This window comes from Pollicipes pollicipes, unplaced genomic scaffold, assembly GCF_011947565.3.
Source record: "Pollicipes pollicipes isolate AB1234 unplaced genomic scaffold, Ppol_2.1 Scaffold_6138;HRSCAF=7277_pilon_pilon_pilon, whole genome shotgun sequence".
NCBI lineage: Eukaryota > Metazoa > Arthropoda > Thecostraca > Pollicipedomorpha > Pollicipedidae > Pollicipes > Pollicipes pollicipes.
Window position 1 is genome coordinate 23,133,017 of NW_023596818.1, and position 19,145 is coordinate 23,152,161.

At 52.7% G+C, this 19,145-nt stretch overlaps 1 protein-coding gene across 4 annotated transcripts; it reads right to left on the reverse strand.

Annotated features, from left to right (window-relative positions):
* Positions 1 to 1,739: 1,739 nt before the first annotated feature.
* LOC119105657 (polypeptide N-acetylgalactosaminyltransferase 11) lies at positions 1,740 to 19,031 on the reverse strand. Of its 4 annotated transcripts, none has more exons than XM_037229117.1 (12): positions 18,968 to 19,031; positions 15,843 to 15,960; positions 15,066 to 15,405; positions 14,329 to 14,548; positions 11,241 to 11,318; positions 10,451 to 10,695; positions 9,675 to 9,792; positions 8,373 to 8,525; positions 5,442 to 5,545; positions 4,534 to 4,732; positions 4,027 to 4,155; positions 1,740 to 3,378 (listed from the first exon to the last, which is right to left on the reverse strand). In XM_037229117.1, exons 2-12 carry the CDS (start codon positions 15,922 to 15,924, stop codon positions 3,244 to 3,246), a joined length of 1,803 nt encoding a protein of 600 aa, XP_037085012.1. In that variant the 5' UTR covers positions 15,925 to 15,960; positions 18,968 to 19,031; the 3' UTR covers positions 1,740 to 3,243. The 4 variants fall into 4 exon arrangements, with proteins under 4 accessions (XP_037085012.1, XP_037085011.1, XP_037085013.1 ...); XM_037229116.1 differs by having other exon boundaries at positions 18,941 to 19,015; XM_037229118.1 differs by lacking the exon at positions 18,968 to 19,031 and adding an exon at positions 18,883 to 18,967.
* Positions 19,032 to 19,145: the final 114 nt, after the last annotated feature.

Consider the following 19,145-nt stretch of genomic DNA (forward strand, 5'->3'; position numbering starts at 1 on the left):
TTTGGATGTTCGATAAGCCATCCCGCTCGGTTTGTGACGGGCTTGTGCAGCGGCGGATGCGGCATTATATCTTAGCTCTCGCGCGTCCCCGTAAATGGTAAGCTCGAAGTTGGCGCCAATCACGCAATAATCGAGCGCTTGTAGTCAAACTTAGATCTTCCCCACCATCTTGGTTAACCTTTAAACGGGACCCACGGTTCTCTTGGTCCCAGTTGAATCCGCCAAGACTACGCTTGCCCAAGAACACATTTGGTAGTGTAGCTCACTTGACTCCATTCTGTGATCACGTGTTGTGTTCATTGTATGAGTGCCCTGAATGTGGGTTACATTGTAAGCGCACCCTACAGGTCATACGGGGTACGCAAACAAACTGTGGCACGCGAGCTTTTGATTGCGTGCGTGCAGCCCGCAGGATAGGTCGGTGCCCGTATTCCACAAATCGAGCACCGACGAGCCGTTTGATCTCATGGTTTCCCTGCGATCTTTAAGTGGGTGGTAAGCACCACTTCATGCCCGTCCCGGGAGATAGCTCAGATGGCAAGAGCGCCCGCCTTCCGACCCACTCAACCGTGGCGGAGTGGGCTTGAGATCTTAACGCCACTTTAAACGCTCATCGTTTGCCCTCGGCAGATGTGTCTGCGCCCGGGGGTAACGGCCGCGTTGAAGATCAAGTGACGCCAGAGTGCAGGGCGGACGGTGCCGAACATTGCGGGACATCAAACTTCCGCCACTAATTCTGCCGTTGACCTGCAGTTTCAGGATTGAGTGGTTGCCTACAGGGTTTACGCAAACATTGCTAAGCGTGGGTCCTGATGCCAGAAATCTGTCCATTGAAAAGGCTCGGAGTTCGGGCTAAATCTTAAGGAAGGCATTTGAGGTACACACGGACGTGGCTACTGAACACGTGGCTGTGGGGCGGTCGAGATAGCTGTGGGCGGCCATCAGAATCCAAGACCGGCAACTGTGATCGTTTGTTCGGTTCTTGGTCAAATCATTGGTTATCTTGGTGATCGCGCGTTTCTTGATCATATCGTGAAACCACATCTACCTCCATGTCTTCAACCAACAACTTTTCAACAATCCTGAACGATGTCTTCAAACCATATTTTATTGCAAAATGTCTGTGTACAGACATGTTAAAATGTTGCAATACAGCAGTGCAGATGCCGTCAGTGAGCGAAGTCTCCTACATAGCAGACCGACGGAATCCCGGCAGTGTGCGGCAATTGGACACCATCCATAATCGGTCTGCTGTGTTCGAGGCCGTGAGGGCTGTTGCTGCAATACGGGTTCAGAGCAGCACCGCTGAATGGTACTAAAATTCAACATGCTACATGTCGGCACAGGACAGTGGACGCGGTCGTGGAGACGCGCGATGGCTGGCATGCGCTCAAACGGCGAGTGCGTCTCGCGCCGCTTTTATTTTGGTGCGCAGGTATTCGGTGCGTCACCTGCTTTATATTGGCCTTTTATGATTTACACACACCTACCAAATGTGTCCGCGTGGGACGTCGTGGTATCAAAGTCGCCGCATCAATAACTGTGCGTAACGACCCCACCTGTTGTGATTTAATAAAGGACCAGCTGCATTTATAAGATCTGCAGCTTTCCGAAATGTCATCAGGCCACAGGCCATCAGGCCATCAGGTAGAGGGCGTTATTGGCATCTCCATCCGCCGAAATCCACTCCTGGAGCGATGTCGCTAAAACGTCAGTCAGCCACAAACAACAGCGCCCATCAGGCTTTTATTAACTACACCGGCGTAAGCCCAACATGCAACCTACCTAACAAACCACCGAGGTCACCAGCGCACGCTCAGTCATCGACAGCGCGACAGACCACCACATTCGCGGCAACGCGCCCGGCTGCAGCAGCCGGGTCCCACGCGCCCAGGCCCCGCCCGCCAACACCGTGCGCCCGCTAACCAGTTCCATCAGAGCACGCACGTCCTCACCGATCGGTCAGGCCCCAATAGGGTCCACGTGACACGCGCGAGGCGGCAGCAGCCAACGCCACGCCTGGCTGCACAGTCCGTCCACCCGGCGGGCCGGGCCAGAACACGACATCGAGGCCACGAGAGGCCGCTTCACGTCGCACGCGCGCCGACCGCGGCGGCCACCGAAGGCGCGCGGCCGACACAGGCCCCACGGCCGGCGCACTACACGCCTCAGGCGCTGACACTGGCCGGACATTGCGTGCGCACGCTTGAACAGCGCGGCGGCGCCCGCAGCCGGAGCACCGGCTGGCGCCTAAGCGCCGGGCGCAATGGGTGCGCGGAACACACGCGCCCGGCCCAAATGTGCACAGGCGTCCGAAAACCGTAACAGACAGATCTAGATGAACACGGGCGTGATGGAATCTCAGAGTGCCAGGTACCCACGTATCACAAATTGGTCCCATCAGAACCACTTAAAATCGAGCGGCTGGCAGTTAGTACGTGGATGGAACATCTCAGCAAAAATAGCTCTCGCGAGCTCATGGCAAATGCATACCATCCCGCCACGGCCAGTTAAGAAATAACGGGAACCACCTGCCGTCTTGACCTTCCTATTGCCATGATGAACACAGAGGTCACCGACGCGAACAAGTTCTTGACATGTGAAAAGTAACGTACATTGATTGCAAAAATATGCTATCAAAAATACAGGCAGCGTCCATCAGACACCGAGTATACGAGTGAAAGCACAAAGGGATTTTCCAGGATGCCGCACCCAAGAAACCATCCCATTGCGACCGATACAAAACATCAAAGATATCCCAGTTTAGGAGCATTTCAAGCGCCTTTATTGCTGAAGCCCTCACCACAAAAATACAATACCAACATCCTAACGAGTAATTCAGAGATCCACAGAACCCTTCCCATTATGAGTTGAAAGTTCTTATGCTGAGTAACGACCTATAAGGCACAGCCCAGGATGTGGACAGGAACCGCTGCGCAGAGTAAGCACAGCGCGAAATATTGAGTGCCGTCAACATAATCGGCAGCCAGCATTGCAAATCTTGTTATCAGTACTTCCTGGTTTATTGAAGGTCATCAACTCAAACTAAGAACCAACAATTCATAACGCAAAAAAGAACCAAATCCTTTCTTACATACAGTGAAACCCTTCCGGAGATGACGACAGAGCATCGATACTCCCCCGTTTCAAAATGTCCAAATCGTGAGGTCATCATCCCACGTCCCCGCCAGGCGAGGGCAAGGGCGAGGTCCAGGTCCAGGTCAGACCAGGTCACGGGCGAGGTCAGCTGACCGACAGCACGTCCCAGGTGATGCTCGGGTCCTCGCGACACTCCGTCATGGCCAAGGGCGCGCCCTCCTCCCGGCCCGACGCCGACAGGCAGCCGCCCACCGCCAGGTTATACACAGGCGTCTCCACCTGTCAACAGACGACCGCCAGCCGATAGGTGAGGCGGAGCGGCTGACAGGCGCCGCGCACTTCCACGCGGGAGGTCCCCGCTCTTCTCCGACCGAGTTTCGGCGGCTGGGCACCAATGCGACCGCCGCCGTCGCTTGAAAGAGTTGCACTAAGGCAACATACGCGCGTGAGTTCAACAGGCTGTCAAATATAGCAATAGTCAAGGGCAGGCTCCCGGCAGCTCCACACATGGTGGCGACTTGCCGACTTCCTCCGTACTTATTATGATGTGTGCTACAACCGTGGGCGTTAGCTAGTTCTTTCGTTCCCTCTAGCGGCAACTGGCCGATGCAGGCAGTGGAATAATCACGACAGTTGTTTGTAGACAGTAACTAGTAACACGGGGTTGGAAATCAGGCGTCAAGATTATATCTCCCAAGCGCTACCAGCCTCACAGCTAACAATGCACCTCACCAGGCTCACATCCCATACACCAGCCAACAACCCCACTTAAATGGGCACAGTCTCTCTCGAAGCCCGACGGCCCGCGTGGTTTCCGACCGTTGGAAGCCGTCCGTTCGGCCAACAGGCGACCTAAGAGGACGCCAGCCTCGACTGCGGCCGCCGCGTGCGCGGCTGACGGGCCCGGCAGCCCGGCCGGCCTCCCACCTTGGCACCGTAGTTCCACTGTTGGTCGCCCATGCGGCCGTGGCAGGCGGCCAGTATGGGCGCGTCATCGGTGGCCTGCAGGCACAGCTCGCCCTGCGACAGCTCCTGTCGGCCCGTCTCCAAGAACACCTGGAGAACGGCGCCCGGTCAGGGTCGAGGTGTGACAAGGACCAGTGACACAAGGTCTGTACTGGACGCCCCGTCAGGGTCGAGGTGTGACAAGGACCAGTGACACAAGGTCTGCACTGGACGCCCCGTCAGGGTCGAGGTGTGACGGGGACCAGTGACACAAGGTCTGTACTGGACGCCCCCAGGGTCGAGGTGTGACACGGACTAGTGACACATGGTCTTTTCCAAGCGCCCGCTCATGATTCAGGTGTGGCTACGTCCCTGACTGGCCCCAGCCATGCCCTGCCCTGCCCTGCCCTGCGCCCTGCCCTACTGCCTCTAAACCCGCACTATTCTCCCCTTCCCGGACCCCGCTCGACCTTCGCCACCGCTGCCGACCTGGTCCGGCGCGTCGTCGGCGCAGGGCCGCAGCCGGAGCCGGCCGTGGCCGCGCTGCGCACAGAGCGTCGAGTCGCTGAGCCGGAGCCGGAGCCGGCCAGCGGCGGCGCGGCGCGCCGTGTCGGGGCTGGCCAGCCCGCCCGGCTGCCGCCCTCGCGTCACCGGCACCTCCAGCTCCGGGTACACCGTCTCCAGGTACCTGGACAACGGGCAGGGTGCTGGCTCGGCACACCGAACAGTGAGGAGCTTCCGGTGCTCCTCCGGGACGCATGCAGAAACATGGATATGATCTTATCATGGCGAAAGCGCATGATAACGAGTGACAGGTGAGGAGGATGCCGTTCGGCAAACGAGACGCTGGCGAACACACATCATGCAGCGCTGGAGCTAACAACTGACAAAATAACACCGGGCAAGCCGAAGGCCAGCACAATGCGCCTTCCAAAACTCACAATGCGCTAATCGAGCAAAGTAAAGCGATGCAATTTGGGACGAAATAGGGACCACTTTCAAGCCACTTGGCACAAGGACAAGCTTCTAGCTCCTACCCACTCGATGTGATCAGCACGACAACAAGACGACCAAGGCGCAGTGTTTTCCACATGTTCATTGCTTTAAATGAGTGTGCAAAAGATAATTGTTGCTCATTAGGAAGGCACCAGAAGGCAAAAGGCAGCGAAATGTCTTGAATAATTGGTTCACGATGTGGGACAGACAAGAAATAACAACGCAGCTGTGATGCCACTCAGGAATTTTTCGGCCGTTACGACGAATATCGCCACGCTAGACGTTCACATCGATGAAAGCCATGCAGTGACCCAAGTCTTTTGGCCTGGAGAGGTCTCGCTCCACACATCAACACAACACGCGTCGCTGATATCACACCGATGCTAGATCTCCGCGCTCACCACTGGAAAGATTTGCAGTTTAGTTTCTTGCGTAGCTTGATTCGGCTGGTAATGTCACCGTATTTCATCCCAGGCGCGTCGGGAAATTCGTCGTAGAAATGTTCCTGAAAAACAAGAGACGTTATATGTACCTTTGTGCCGTCCGACGACACAAACAAGGGAGCGACCACAGCAATTCAATATCAAACACAAATTCCTGTCAATTCAATGTAAACTGCAGCAATAAAATATTCCGAAATGTTGCAGTGCATAACAGATTAAACCAAGTGTGTATAACCACTCTATCACCAGCTTCGCAGGGAACGGTCCGGATATCACGACTGATGTTAATGTTGACGCAGGCTGATGGCTTACAAGCAAACGATGAATTTATTTAATTGCAAATCACATTTGAAAAGCGACAGTACTTAACATAAAACGATGGCAACAAAAATGAGCACACAATTTTGTTTTGTATTTGCTCGAAATCTATCAACGAGGTGGCCTTCCAGCTCGTTACCAGTGAAATATTCTGTAAAACACGGTGCTGCAAAACACGCACGAAGTCGAACGATGAATGCAATAGATGGGCTGATTCGACAAATGAATGCACCAAACCCAGAGCACACATTCAAAGCTGAATGAAAGCAAGTTGAAAACGCATGGGATCCTCATTGACATGCATAGATCACTCATACATAGACATGGGCGCACAATCACACCAGGGCACCAGCACGGGCCTAAACAAAAACACATCACCTGAAACTAGCGTTTTGAACCGCGAGTCTTTTATTCCATGCAGATATGGTGGTGGTTGGGGGCAGGCGGGGTCCCAACCCGCCGCAGCATAAGGAAAGGGTCGGTTCGGTGACTTCCAGTCGGCACCTGGGCGGGTGAAGAGACAATGACATGGAGGAGCGCGTCTCGCTTAGTGAAAGTGAGGAACATGGCTTGAAGAGATTGGACAGCGAGCGGCGATTCTTGACATATTAGCGCGTTTAATACATTCAGCGCGTCCCTCTCTCACTATATCATCGATCCGGGCTAGCCTAGACTCCAGAGTCGGTGTTACATGCTGACTGCTGGCTGGTTGTATGCGTCTCATTCCGGAGACAATCTTGGCGGCAAATCTGCAACTCTTTTAATCCTCTGCATCTGACGCTTCATTGCACTTCTTCATATGCACGGACAGGATCTTTGTGGGAAAACTTACCTTCACTAATCGTTTGAAAACAACAGGTATGCATTAATGCCTGAGGAGTTACGGTGAGATTAGAATTCCGTTGCATTTCTGCATGAATTTGGCGACGTACCTCTTCCACAAGAGCGTCGAGTCTACGATCACACCGTGTAAACGTGATGTGTAATGAACGCGTCATAGCATCTCAATCTATCTCAAAGTTGAACTTTCGTTTCAGTTATGTTTAGAGCCTATGAGAACACGGCCGGTTTTGTCTTTGTTCATTTTCAGAGCTGGCGCTGAACCAAGCCTAAAGTTCGCAAACTGACATTCCCAGACAGCGCTTTCGTGGGTCGATACTCGACTAGCTGGGAGCGGCGGGGTCCAGGGGCTGGGTGTCACCTGCACATCAGATTAGGCATCCACGTGACAGGTGACTGGACAAGTCGAGCGGCGGGGTCCAGGGGCTGGGTGTCACCTGCACATCAGATTAGGCATCCACGTGACAGGCGACTGGACAAGTCGAGCGGCGGGTCCAGCGGCTGGGTGTCACCTGCACATCAGATTAGGCATCCACGTGACCGGTGACCGGACAAGTCGAGCGGCGGGGTCCAGGGGCTGGGTGTCACCTGCACATCAGATTAGGCATCCACGTGACAGGCGACTGGACAAGTCGAGCGGCGGGGTCCAGCGGCTGGGTGTCACCTGCACATCAGATTAGGCATCCACGTGACAGGTGACTGGACAAGTCGAGCGGCGGGTCCAGGGGCTGGGTGTCACCTGCACATCAGATTAGGCATCCACGTGACAGGCGACTGGACAAGTCGAGCGGCGGGTCCAGGGGCTGGGTGTCACCTGCACATCAGATTAGGCATCCACGTGACAGGTGACTGGACAAGTCGAGCGGCGGGGTCCAGGGGCTGGGTGTCACCTGCACATCAGATTAGGCATCCACGTGACCGGCGACTGGACAAGTCGAGCGGCGGGGTCCAGGGGCTGGGTGTCACCTGCACATCAGATTAGGCATCCACGTGACAGGCGACTGGACAAGTCGTTTCCTAATGGGGTCAACAAGGGCGGACCGACTTCTGATCCCTGGGACACTGCGTGGGTTACCAGTCGGGTCGTCAATGGTCCGCGCACTATCCGCCTTCGACCACCCAAATAACTTGAGAGCCGATCAGGGTTCACACCGCATCACTGAGGCTGTGCTATAAGCAACTCATGATCCACGCCGCCGAAGGCCTTGGATGGTTCGACAGCTGGCAGTGCATATGTCTCTCCGCTGTCGACTTCCCAACAAGCTCTCCGCCAGAGTCGAGCAGTGCATCCTCAGTACAGCAATCTTGCAGGTAGGCAAATTGGACGGGACCGAGAATGCCATCGCTGAGATATACGTGTATAGCGAGGTGCAAACGACTTCTTCAAGATTTGTAACCAGCGCTTTAAAGAGAGACATCTGGGCCTACAGTCAACTGGTACAGTTGAGTGGCCTGTTGCATCGAGGTAGTCCGAAACAGTCATAGTCCGACCTGCAGCCGGACGCCACACATCCAGACCAGGGTCATCGAGATCAGTCACATGGCTGCCGTGCATTGGGACCTGGGTAACGAGGGCCACAAGGTTGTATCCGTTCTATGCTGCATACATTCCTCTTTAAACCAAAGCCAAGGAGCCACAATTCCACCAAACAGGACGGGAGCCGGCCAGGACCTCATCCACGCTCAGCAGTGCTCCTCTCTACTACCGCCATCTATCGGCGGCCCGCGCACCTTGTAGTCGTCAAGCCAGACCAGCACCAGCCGGAGCAGGTTCTGCAACACGGACTTGCTGCCGTCCGGCGTCTCATACGGCCGCCGCTTCCTGAACACGTGACCGATCCGAGAGCAGGGCACGATCTGCATCCGGCCGCCGCACATCCAGACCTGGGAACCCGGGGTCAGAGGTCACGTGGCCGCCGCACATCCAGACGTGGGTAACCGGGGTCAGAGGTCACGTGGCCGCCACACAAACAGACCTGGGTAACCGGGGCCAGAGGTCACGTGGCCGTCGCACATCCAGACCTGGGCAACCGGGGTCAAAGGTCACGTGGCCGGCGCACAAACAGACCTGGGTAACCGGGGTCAGAGGCCATGTGGCCGTCGCACATCCAGACCTGGGCAACCGGGGTCAGACGTCACGTGGCCGCCGCACAAACAGACCTGGGTAACCGGGGTCAGAGGTCACGTGGCCGCCGCACAGACCCGGGTAACCGGGGTCAGAGGTCACGTGGCCGCTGCACATCCAGACCTGGGCACCCAGGGTCAGAGGTCACGTGGCCGTTGCACATCCAGACCTGGGTACCCAGGGACAGAGGTCATGTGGCCGCCGCACATCCAGATCTGGGTACCCAGGGTCAGAGGTCATGTGGCTGCCGCACATCCAGACCCGGGGAACCCAGGGTCAGAGGTCACGTGGCCGCCGCACATCCAGACCTGGGCAACCGGGGTCAGAGATCACATGGCCGCCGCACATCCAGACCTGGGCAACCGGGGTCAGAGGTCACGTGGCCGCCGCACAAACAGACCTGGGTAACCGGGGTCAGAGGTCACGTGGCCGCCGCACCAACATACCTGGGTAACCGGGATCAGAGGTCACGTGGCCGTTGCACATCCAGACCTGGGTACCCAGGGTCAGGGGTCACGTGGCCGCCGCACAAACATACCTGGGTAACCGGGGTCAGAGGTCACATGGCCGCCGCACATCCAGACCTAGGCAACTGGGGTCAGAGGTCACGTGGCCGTTGCACATCCAGACCTGGGCAACCGGGGTCAGAGGTCACGTGGCCGCTGCACATACAGACCTGGGCAACCGGGGTAAGACGTCACGCGGCCGACACGCTACCAACCGTAGTGATCCAGGAAGGATCACTGTGACTGGCAGGGTGGTAGAGATCACTGTGGTTTGCGTTATAAATGAACAGTTGCGCATTCAGGCCTCACACAGCTAAGGTACTGCGACATCCGCTACTGCGTTAGCAGCGAGCGGATGTCTGCGACTGTGTGAGTGACTGATCGCCACCAACCACAACATACCCTGAACGAGAGCTCGAGGTTCTCGCCGCCCCAAATATCCATGCCGTCGTCGTACGTTCCAAGCTCGTAGAAGTAGCTGCGGTCCATGGCGAACAGACCGCCGGCCATGGCTGGGGTGCTGCAATGGCAGGCGTCGCGTCATTCGTGCAGCAAGCATGGGAGTTCAGAATCCATGCATCTGTCAGCAAGGACGATCTAGGCACACCACAAGAGCGTATTCCAGCTCCCTCCTCCATCGGCAAAGAGCTGGCTTCCGGCACTAATTAGCAACGGCCCAGAACCCCTTACACTTCAATCTGCAATTCTTCAATCGATCTTCAATTATTCCACAGGCCTGCCCCATCAATCAGCATTCACTCATTCACCCCAAACCGCGCTCTCCCCACGAATCAGCACTTACCCCAAGTCCCTCTCCCCACCAATGGGCACTAACTCCAAACCCCTCTCCACTAATCAGCACTTACCCCAGGCCAATCTCCCCAACAATCACCACTAACCCCAAACCCCTCTTCACCAATCAACACTCACCCTAGTCCCCTCTCCCCTCCCATCAGCACTCCATACATCGCTTCTCCCAGGAACCAACACTGACTGGAGATCCTGTTCCACCACTATTCATCTCATACGCACATCGCTACAACCTCTCTCACATGTCATTGGTACACCAGCCCCAGCCGCACCAATCAAGACTCAGCACAACGCCCCTCCTACAAATCAGCGCACAGCCTTCCCCATCCACCAATGACAGATACCGCCCTCCGCCAATAAGCGCTCACTCGATCGGTCGGACGAAGTCGTCCTCGGTGCGCCGCCCGCTGTGAGGCACGGCTACCCACTGGAAGTGCATCTGCCAGTTGAAGCCGCCCCTCACCAGCGGCGAGGCCGTGTAGGCGAACGTGTCGGCGTTGATGACGTCGATGATGGGCACGGTGACGGTGTGCCGGTCGGCGGCGATCGGCGCCAGCAGCGGCGGCAGCCACGCTACGTTCACCTCCACGTGCGAGTCCAGGAACACCAGCACCTGAAGCACGCAGCGCCAAGTACGTGAAGCGTATGCCAGTGACGCAAGATTCGAAGGAGGCGCCGCGCACTCTGGTGGCCACGCGGGTGAGATGTCTGTCGTTGGATCCGGGTTCAATTCTCGACTCAATAAACTTTCAGTGACACGATGCTCGCTACATTGCTCAGGCCACTAACGGCCTGAGTAGTCTTATGGTTGTTAAGTGTTACATCAGTTCTTTTCGCGCTGTATCACCCATAAGACATCGGGACCACAATCATACGACTTGGGCATCGCATTTACATGTGAAACGACTTTACATAATATTGCAATGAGGGAATGGTACACTGGCTACGCTTATAAGCTAACACAATCTCTACGAAACCCAATCGCCCAAAGAACGCGCACCTGACAAAACTAATGAAATATCTTTTGACAGCTCGCCTTCATGGTTGGAAGTCAATGTGTGAAACGCCGGCTTTGTCCCTGCACACTATACTGTTCTCGTCACTTCGCCTCCAGCGGACTGGGGCACGTCTCTTGATCAGCTGCCGGGCGGGCCTCACCTCGCCGGTGGCGTGCGCGGCGCCGTGCAGGCGGGCTCGGATCAAGCCCAGACGCACGTCGGAGCGGAGCAGCTGAACCTGCCGGCAGGGGCGGCCGGTCACGACACGGGTCACGACGGCCGGAGCACGCGCCAGCGGCCACAGGCGCTCAGCCACGAACAATGGTCACCGGCTCATTGCGAGACATGCCTGCATAGGACGGGCTGTCGGTGGACTTATGCACCCGTCCGCCACCCGCATACTAGTAATAACCTGTTTCAGCGATGATTTAACAGTCGATTACGTCGTGTTCAACCATATATATGATATAACTACTGGAAACTGATGGACAGGACAGGACAGATGTATCACATAATGTCGTAAAGCTCGCGAAACAAAGATTACATTCTTACCTTCACTACTGTTTCACATCCTTTACGGACTGCTAGACATGTAATGAAAATAGTCTTATAAGACTAGCCTTTGGGGATACAATTTACACCATATTCCTGCACTGCTACCATTGAAGACCATCACACTATACCAACACCACCACTAAATGACTGCAAATCACAAACTAACATGATTCAAAAACATCACACTGTATCAAAACTGGTATCCAGACAGATAACCAAAAAGACGTTTAGTCCAACGTCGTCTTGCCGAATGCCTTTCATCGAATGGTATTTTGTAGACGTGTTTTATTTTTGCCGCCGTGGCTAAAAGGTGAAGTGCTAAAAGCTGGAACAGCACTTTGCCGGTACACCTTTTGCCGACGCGTTTAACTGACAAAATGTTAGTAACTCGAAAAGCATATTTCCTCAACGCCAATTTGCCTTAGTACTATTCAATCGAATACTTATCGCCGAATCGTTCCTTAGCGGATACTAACTTCCCAACATACTTTGTAGCCGAATCAGATTTGCCAAACTATGTTTTATTAAAATGCCAATTCGCCGAAATGCTCTGTAGTCGAAGGTTGATTGGCTACATGTTCTTTACCCGAACGTACCTGCGTCAATATGCTTTTTTGAAGGAACTGTTAGTTACATACACATTTGAAGACATTGGGGCATGCATCCGAAACGATGGGAAAAAGCTCACTTGTCGCAATCGGTGTGCTTTTACGTGCGAAAGACTGCTCTAAAGAACAAAATTTTACTGTTCAAGTTTATTTTACTATTCAAATTATACTATTTTACTATATCAAGGTGTTTCTCAACACAACATAGTTTGATTGCGTTACGGGCCATTTTATGACGTCAGCGTCGACGCCAGCCTTACCGTGTAAGAGTTACCACTGTTAGGTCTGGCGCGGTCCTACCGACTGCGCCAATGTTAGGTGTGTACCGCGCTCCGCCACCTCCGTCCGCCGGCGTCCTTCCGTCCTAGTCTCAGGCCAGAGTGCATTTCCCCCGCGAGCCGGCCGGTCGCCGCACAGGTCACCGCCCCAGGCGTCCGGCCGCACGGGCGGGTCCAGGGGCGCCAGAGATGGGGTGCAATGGCACGGCGCACGGGCGGACCCTGGCCGGCTAACACCCCCCCCCCCCCCCCCCACACACACAACACTATAGCGGACGGGGTGACTCACTTGTGGTACTGATCAGGCCGCGAGATGACCCGCAACGTGACGAATACTGTCATCAACAGTATTGGATACGCCTGATCAACAATGCTATCAATGCATAACGCAATTCATGGGCCGCCTCCTTCGGCCTGCGGAATTTATCACTGGGGTCGTCAGTTATCAGGGCTTTCGGTTGATTCGACTACGTGGTCACATCGAGGCTAGAGCCCAGTCATTTCCAACCGTCTAATTCCAATTCAATAAAAAGTCGACAAGTGTTCACTTGACGAATTAATCTTAGCCTATTCGCCACTCTTTAAGTTTGTATTGCGACAAAATTGCTTTTGGTCAATCGACCATTCGGCGATTTTCAATGCGACGAATTGCCGTTCGTCAAATTCACGTTTCGCGAAAAATGCATTCGGCCCATTAAGCGTTCAGTGATTTTCTTCTCGCCCAAATCCCGTTTCGGCAACTTGGCATTAGGCTAATTAACATTGTGGCTGATCAACTGTTCGACAATTTGCACATCGTTAAAAAATATGTCCATAATATTATTTTCGCCTTTTGGTCACTCACCTTTTCACATTTTGTTTTAACACAGTGGCCAGATTCACATAGATAAGACAGCAGCATTAGCCTCATTCCTCGGATAAAAGGCAGGAGGATGGAGACAAAGTTGGGTTAATATTTCAGCAACATGCCTTTATCGAACCACTAGCAGTAGTCTTCTGCTAGTGGTTCGATAAAGGCATGTTGCCGAAATATCAACCAAACTTAATCTCCATTCTCCTGGTTTTTATCCGAGGAATGAGGCTAACACTACTGTCTTTTCCATGCCAATAATGTTCCTCGCTAATGCACTGAACAACTTACAGCGGCCAAATTCATTCGAGTCTTCAAGATTAGGTGATGATGATGATTGTCATAATATTCGGTTAAACACCATCCACCAATTTGTCCAGAAACCTCCAACACCAGTACTAAGTGACTATCATTCACTTCATGCTTCATGATTAATATGACACAGGTGGTTCTACAGCCAGTTACGAAAAGGTGCCTCATCAAGCTTTTCGGTATATGGTAAAATAATGGAATATGTAAGGTGTGGTGGCATGGAGGAATGACTCCTCTCATTTTGACAAACGGTCATTTAGAAGCACCAAGGTGTTTATATGGAGCCTAACGGGGATATAGCGTTACTTTGCATGGGTATGTGCTGTCTTGCACTCCTAGCTACTGAAGGAAAGCAAACAGACTGCTCTCCCACTGACCCAGCTTATGTTGACCACTTTGCGTCTTTTGAAGAGCAATCCAGTACGTCACACCTGGTCGGCAGCCAGCAGGGCATCAAGCACGTCGTGTCAACAACCACTTGCTTAGTTCATTCTTCCTACGCATTAGCATAAACTGCTCGTCCTAGCCGATGCTCTCAAGTGTTCCTACAAACAGCACGCTCGCGCGCCGTTTCAGTATCATCCGTTCTGTTCTGCCGGATCCGGCCAGAGGCCAGCCGTCCCTGAGCCACCTGCCACGGCTTACCCTGTGCTGCAGAGCACGGCTGTCGATGTGGTGCTGGACAGCTTCCGCCAGGCCGGCGTCGCTCGCGTCGTCAACCAGCAGCACCTGGCGCAGCAGCGGCGCCGGCGAACGCTGCAGCACCGCCTGCAGCGTGCGTAGCAGCACCGTCTCGTCCTCGTTGTAGAAGCAGATGACGACGCTGACGTCCGGAAGGCTGGCCGGGTAAGTTTGGTTTCGGCACCTGCGGGGGCGGAGGGGTGATAACGGTCAGTGTGTCACTAGGGCTCTACGACGCACTCAGCTGCTGAGGCTTTATGGCGTCGCCTGCCTCTCACCCTGGCAGGAAGGGTGGACACCGCGGGGAATCGAACCCCGTACCTCTGGTTTCCTAGACGCGTAGCGGTCAACGCAGACGCCCTAACCACTTCACTACCGGCACCCACACGTGACACGAGGGGGGGGGGGGGGGGGGGGGCACTGGCACCGGAGCTCCCATATCTGATGCATGGTTAGCGGGGCATGGTCGGCAGTGTCTTTGTTGGCTACAACATGACTTCAGCGCTGATATACTGGGGGATAATTATGAAGGCTAAGATCATTAGGAAGAAGGCAGACCTATTTCGGCGTCAGACACCACCTGACTGATGTGAATTGATCTTTTTGTACAAAGCACTCGCACCTCTCACAGATTCCTTCAACGTCTCCTACCCAAAAAGGGGAGCCCCGCCAAGAAGACGGCCGCGCGCGGGAGCACGTACCCGGCATGCCTGGTGTCCGGGATCGAACGGCGCAAGCCAATCCGGTCGCTGACCAGCGTATTGAAGGCGTGTCGCTCGTATCCCTCGCGCTTCCGTCGGCCGTCGGCCTCCGAGCTGACCCGGCCCAGCCGCGCCGGGTCGGGGCCGGCGTCGGGCGGCGGGGAGGGCCAGGCGGCGTGGGGCGCCGTCACCGGCCCTGCCGCCCCTCCTCCTCCGCCGCCGCTCTCCAGGCCCAGGTACATGTAGAGCAGGAGCAGCCAGCAGGCGGAGACGGCACACATGGCGAGCATGATCCAGCGCGGGTGCAGAGAGAGCCGCATGGTGCCCAGGTGTCGCACCGCTGCCCGGCCACGGCGGGGAGGAGAGGGGAGGGGGGAGATCAGATGTGGCTCCTCTCACATGCTGTTATCAGAGCCAAACAAAACATAAACATTGCAAATATTCTGTGCATGCTAAAAACTGAACAGCGTTCGATAATGCATTGCGAGTTCCCAAGGGCCGAATTCTACTGCCATTGAAGACGTCTCGCTTTTGCATTCATCTGATGCGCCAATGCAAAATGTGTGGCATAAGTCAGGCTTGCTAACATTTCTCTCACAACATATACAAGGATTTGTGATGTGTAAGTGATGTTCATATTCAGACACAACCAGACTTTGATGACCAATTATTAGTTGACACTTCCTGATGGAACATACAAAACACCTTCTCTAGGCGAGGGGTTTCTTACATGATGTGGGTTTTATGGCGAGTGGATTCCGAACATGTCACACTCACCATGGCCACTCTGCCTGTGCTGGTGCAATATTGGATCCCGTCCATTGGTGTGGGGAACCCTATGTGTCAGCATCATGCCCATCTCCCACTGCTACGAAAACATACTTCAGCCGAGCACCTGAACAGAACAGAAAGGTGTTTGTCAGCAGAGGTTATTCCTTTGAACACAAATATCTGGCACCAAACTACAGACAGCTCATAAAACACACATGTGACACTTTGTTGTCATCACCAGCGCAGTAACAGCATGAACATACCTCACAACAGTAATCTTCTCTTGTTTTCTTCCATACAGGCAATGTGCAAAATGGGAAATGACTGGCATCAGTTGGTCAACCACTCCATCCTGGTTCTGTGTGAAAATTGGAGGTTTACAGACCAGCCACCAGCCTGGAGTTTCATCACTCAAAAATACAATAATTGTCCATGAACATGATTTAGATGTTGGCTGTGTCATAACAGTCCACACTTGGTAGCACTATCATCATGGCAGTGTTATTTAGATCACATACTGAATGTCAGTAGTGATGTATCAATATTTGCATGGCATGGCTTCACATCACTGAGCTACAGCTGAGATACATGCCTGCCTCAGAGCCAATACTGAGGTGGCTCATTTGTGCTGAGGAGAAGTTGCAACACCACAAACAATGGGGTGGCCAAATTGCTTTGAGAACCTTTCATGGCCTAAATGGAACATATCACCTTATTAACACATGTCCAGGTGGCTGGTTGGACACCCTTCAATCAGGTGGGGGTGGGGGTCAATTTGACCTCCTTAGATCTCACAAACTAAGAGGGCTAGACACACCAAATTCACAGGGTGTATTGGCCTGTATAAGAACTCACTTGACTCAAAGTTTGAGCCTCCTAGGTTAGACCTTTGGGTCAAACAAGGTCAAGAACCTAGATACCTGTTCTACCAAAAAAATCCCATGCTTAATCAAGGTCAGCAACCTTGTTTGGCCTTTTGAAGGTCATGATGACCAAAATCATACAAGACTGCTTTGAGTTTTGCATTTGAATATGCAAAAAAGATTAAGCTAGGCAGTGCGTTCCTAAAAACAAAATGTTGACCTCTGTCATTTTAGGTCAGTGACATATTCTGATCTATAAGAAGTCAATGGAAGATATCTTATGCAGTTCATGTTATTCACAGCCTAACTTTCACCTGCCATAGGTCAGCAACCTTACAGGGTACATTCAATTTTTGATAAATGATCCAAGTGCAACTTTAGGCATGCTTTTGACTGAGAATATACAATACAAATATGTCCAAGTGTGTAATAGTTAATGTGTGTAATAATGTAATAGTAGTAAACACCAATTTGGGGTGATGTTTGTGTTGAAAAGGAGTGTCCATTTTTTGAAATTGGCAAAATACAGTAAACTACAACTACTGTAACTGAAACTTAGCACCTAAAATTTGCAGTGAATGTGCAGTACATGGCCAATGGAAGAATAACTATATGAAGCATCTGTCAGCCATCATCTAATCACTTGGCACAGCTTTCAGATGGCAGAGAGGATACCAAAGGAGGATGAACAAGTACCATGTACCTGCTTAGACAATATAATCCTTGAAAAAATATGAGTCACACACAGATTCTCCAACCTTTTTGACACCCAACACTTGGACCATTTTCAAGTCTTCCCACTGTGCCCACACCACCTGCTTCAAGAGTCACAAGTCCTCTCACACTGTAATGCAAGTAATTTTTCCTGATATCTCTTTTATACCATGTGCTCCTCATCTCATATGAAGCAAAACACAGACACACCTCAACTGTGCACACAAAATACACCTTCCTGGCTAAGGTTGGGTTGGAGAATATGAGAATGGAAGGTCAGAAATAACCTGGATGATGTTTTAGCTCTTCCCTTCAGCCTAATATTCACTCAAATTGTTCCTCAGGTTGCACTTGTGGTTCTCACAATGTTGGTCTACCCAGTTCTTGAAAATGTTCATGCAAGGGGAAGTCACTGCTTGAGGCAGGATTCCATTCTCCAACTAAAGGAGAAAATAGCAGAAGAAGCAGCAGATAGCACTGGAAAATAATGCAGTGGATGGACTTCTGTCACAAATGAGTGTTTAATCTGGGCTGTCTTAGCTTCAGCAGGTGACCTGACAGCCTCTGATCAACCATGATTACATCTTTTCTCAGTCTCCTGTAGTACAAGCTTGGAAGTTCCAGGGTCCAAAGATATCTTGATAACTGAGGTATGGCAGGGGAAAAGCAGTCTGTGGCTTTTCCTTGCACTATCTATGGCATCTTGCTCCATCCTTAGCACTGGCACCCACACAGAATTTGCATACTCAAGGTGTGGCCTGACCATAATGTTAAAGAACAGTGGCAGCATTGTGGCATCCAACATGAGACAGACCTGCCTGCTGAGTCAGAGCACTTTGTTTGTGCATGCCACCACTGCAGATGCTTGCTCATGGAAATTGTGGAAACTGAGTGGATTGCAATGAGAACCACAAGACCCTTTCCCCTGCTCATTGAGGTTATCTCATCATACCCATTTTGTAGTTGAACCCCTGATTGGTGCTCTCCACATCATCAGCTTGCATCACTTTTTGTTCACAGGGACCACACATTTCTTGGCTTTCCTTTTTGAAACTGCAATGCCAGCCTGAAAAATTTGTGTGTTGGGTGCAAAACACTTCCCTGTAAACCTTTGAAATTGGAAAACCCCTTAAAAGCCATCTAAAATGCCCAGGACAGGGAACACTCATGAAAATCACAGCCATGGTATCAACAGTGCCCAGATGGTCGACACTCTTGAGCCATCCTTAAAAAAATCCAAGGAGCTGCAATGCACAGGATCGTTGAGGCCGGGGCCCAACACGGTCATCTGGTAGCATATCTCTAGAGGCAAGGTAGTTCAGGCTATAAATTTCACAGAAAGCAGTCGCCGTCATTTGTTACACTGCACCCGACAAGCACGGACAGGGAACAGAATTTATGCCACGTCGGGACACCGGCTTACATTAAAACACAAGGCCAGCGCTCCCTGTAACTGCGGAAATGCTAACCATAACTGTGTATTATGTAAAGTATCAAATCTACATGTCAACGTGATCACACCCTCACCGTGCAACACCTCGAGCCCCAACTCACACGACCCAAAGCAGCATATGGGATTTAGAAAGGCTCAATGCATGCAACTCCATCAGCGGTTTCGGTTCATTCTGCGCCATAACCTTGTGGCGTCATGACTGTCCCATATAATATGCATTTAAATTTGGAAAGGATATTTAACCTATTTTCAGACAAAAGGTAACTTAATTTTTTTGCT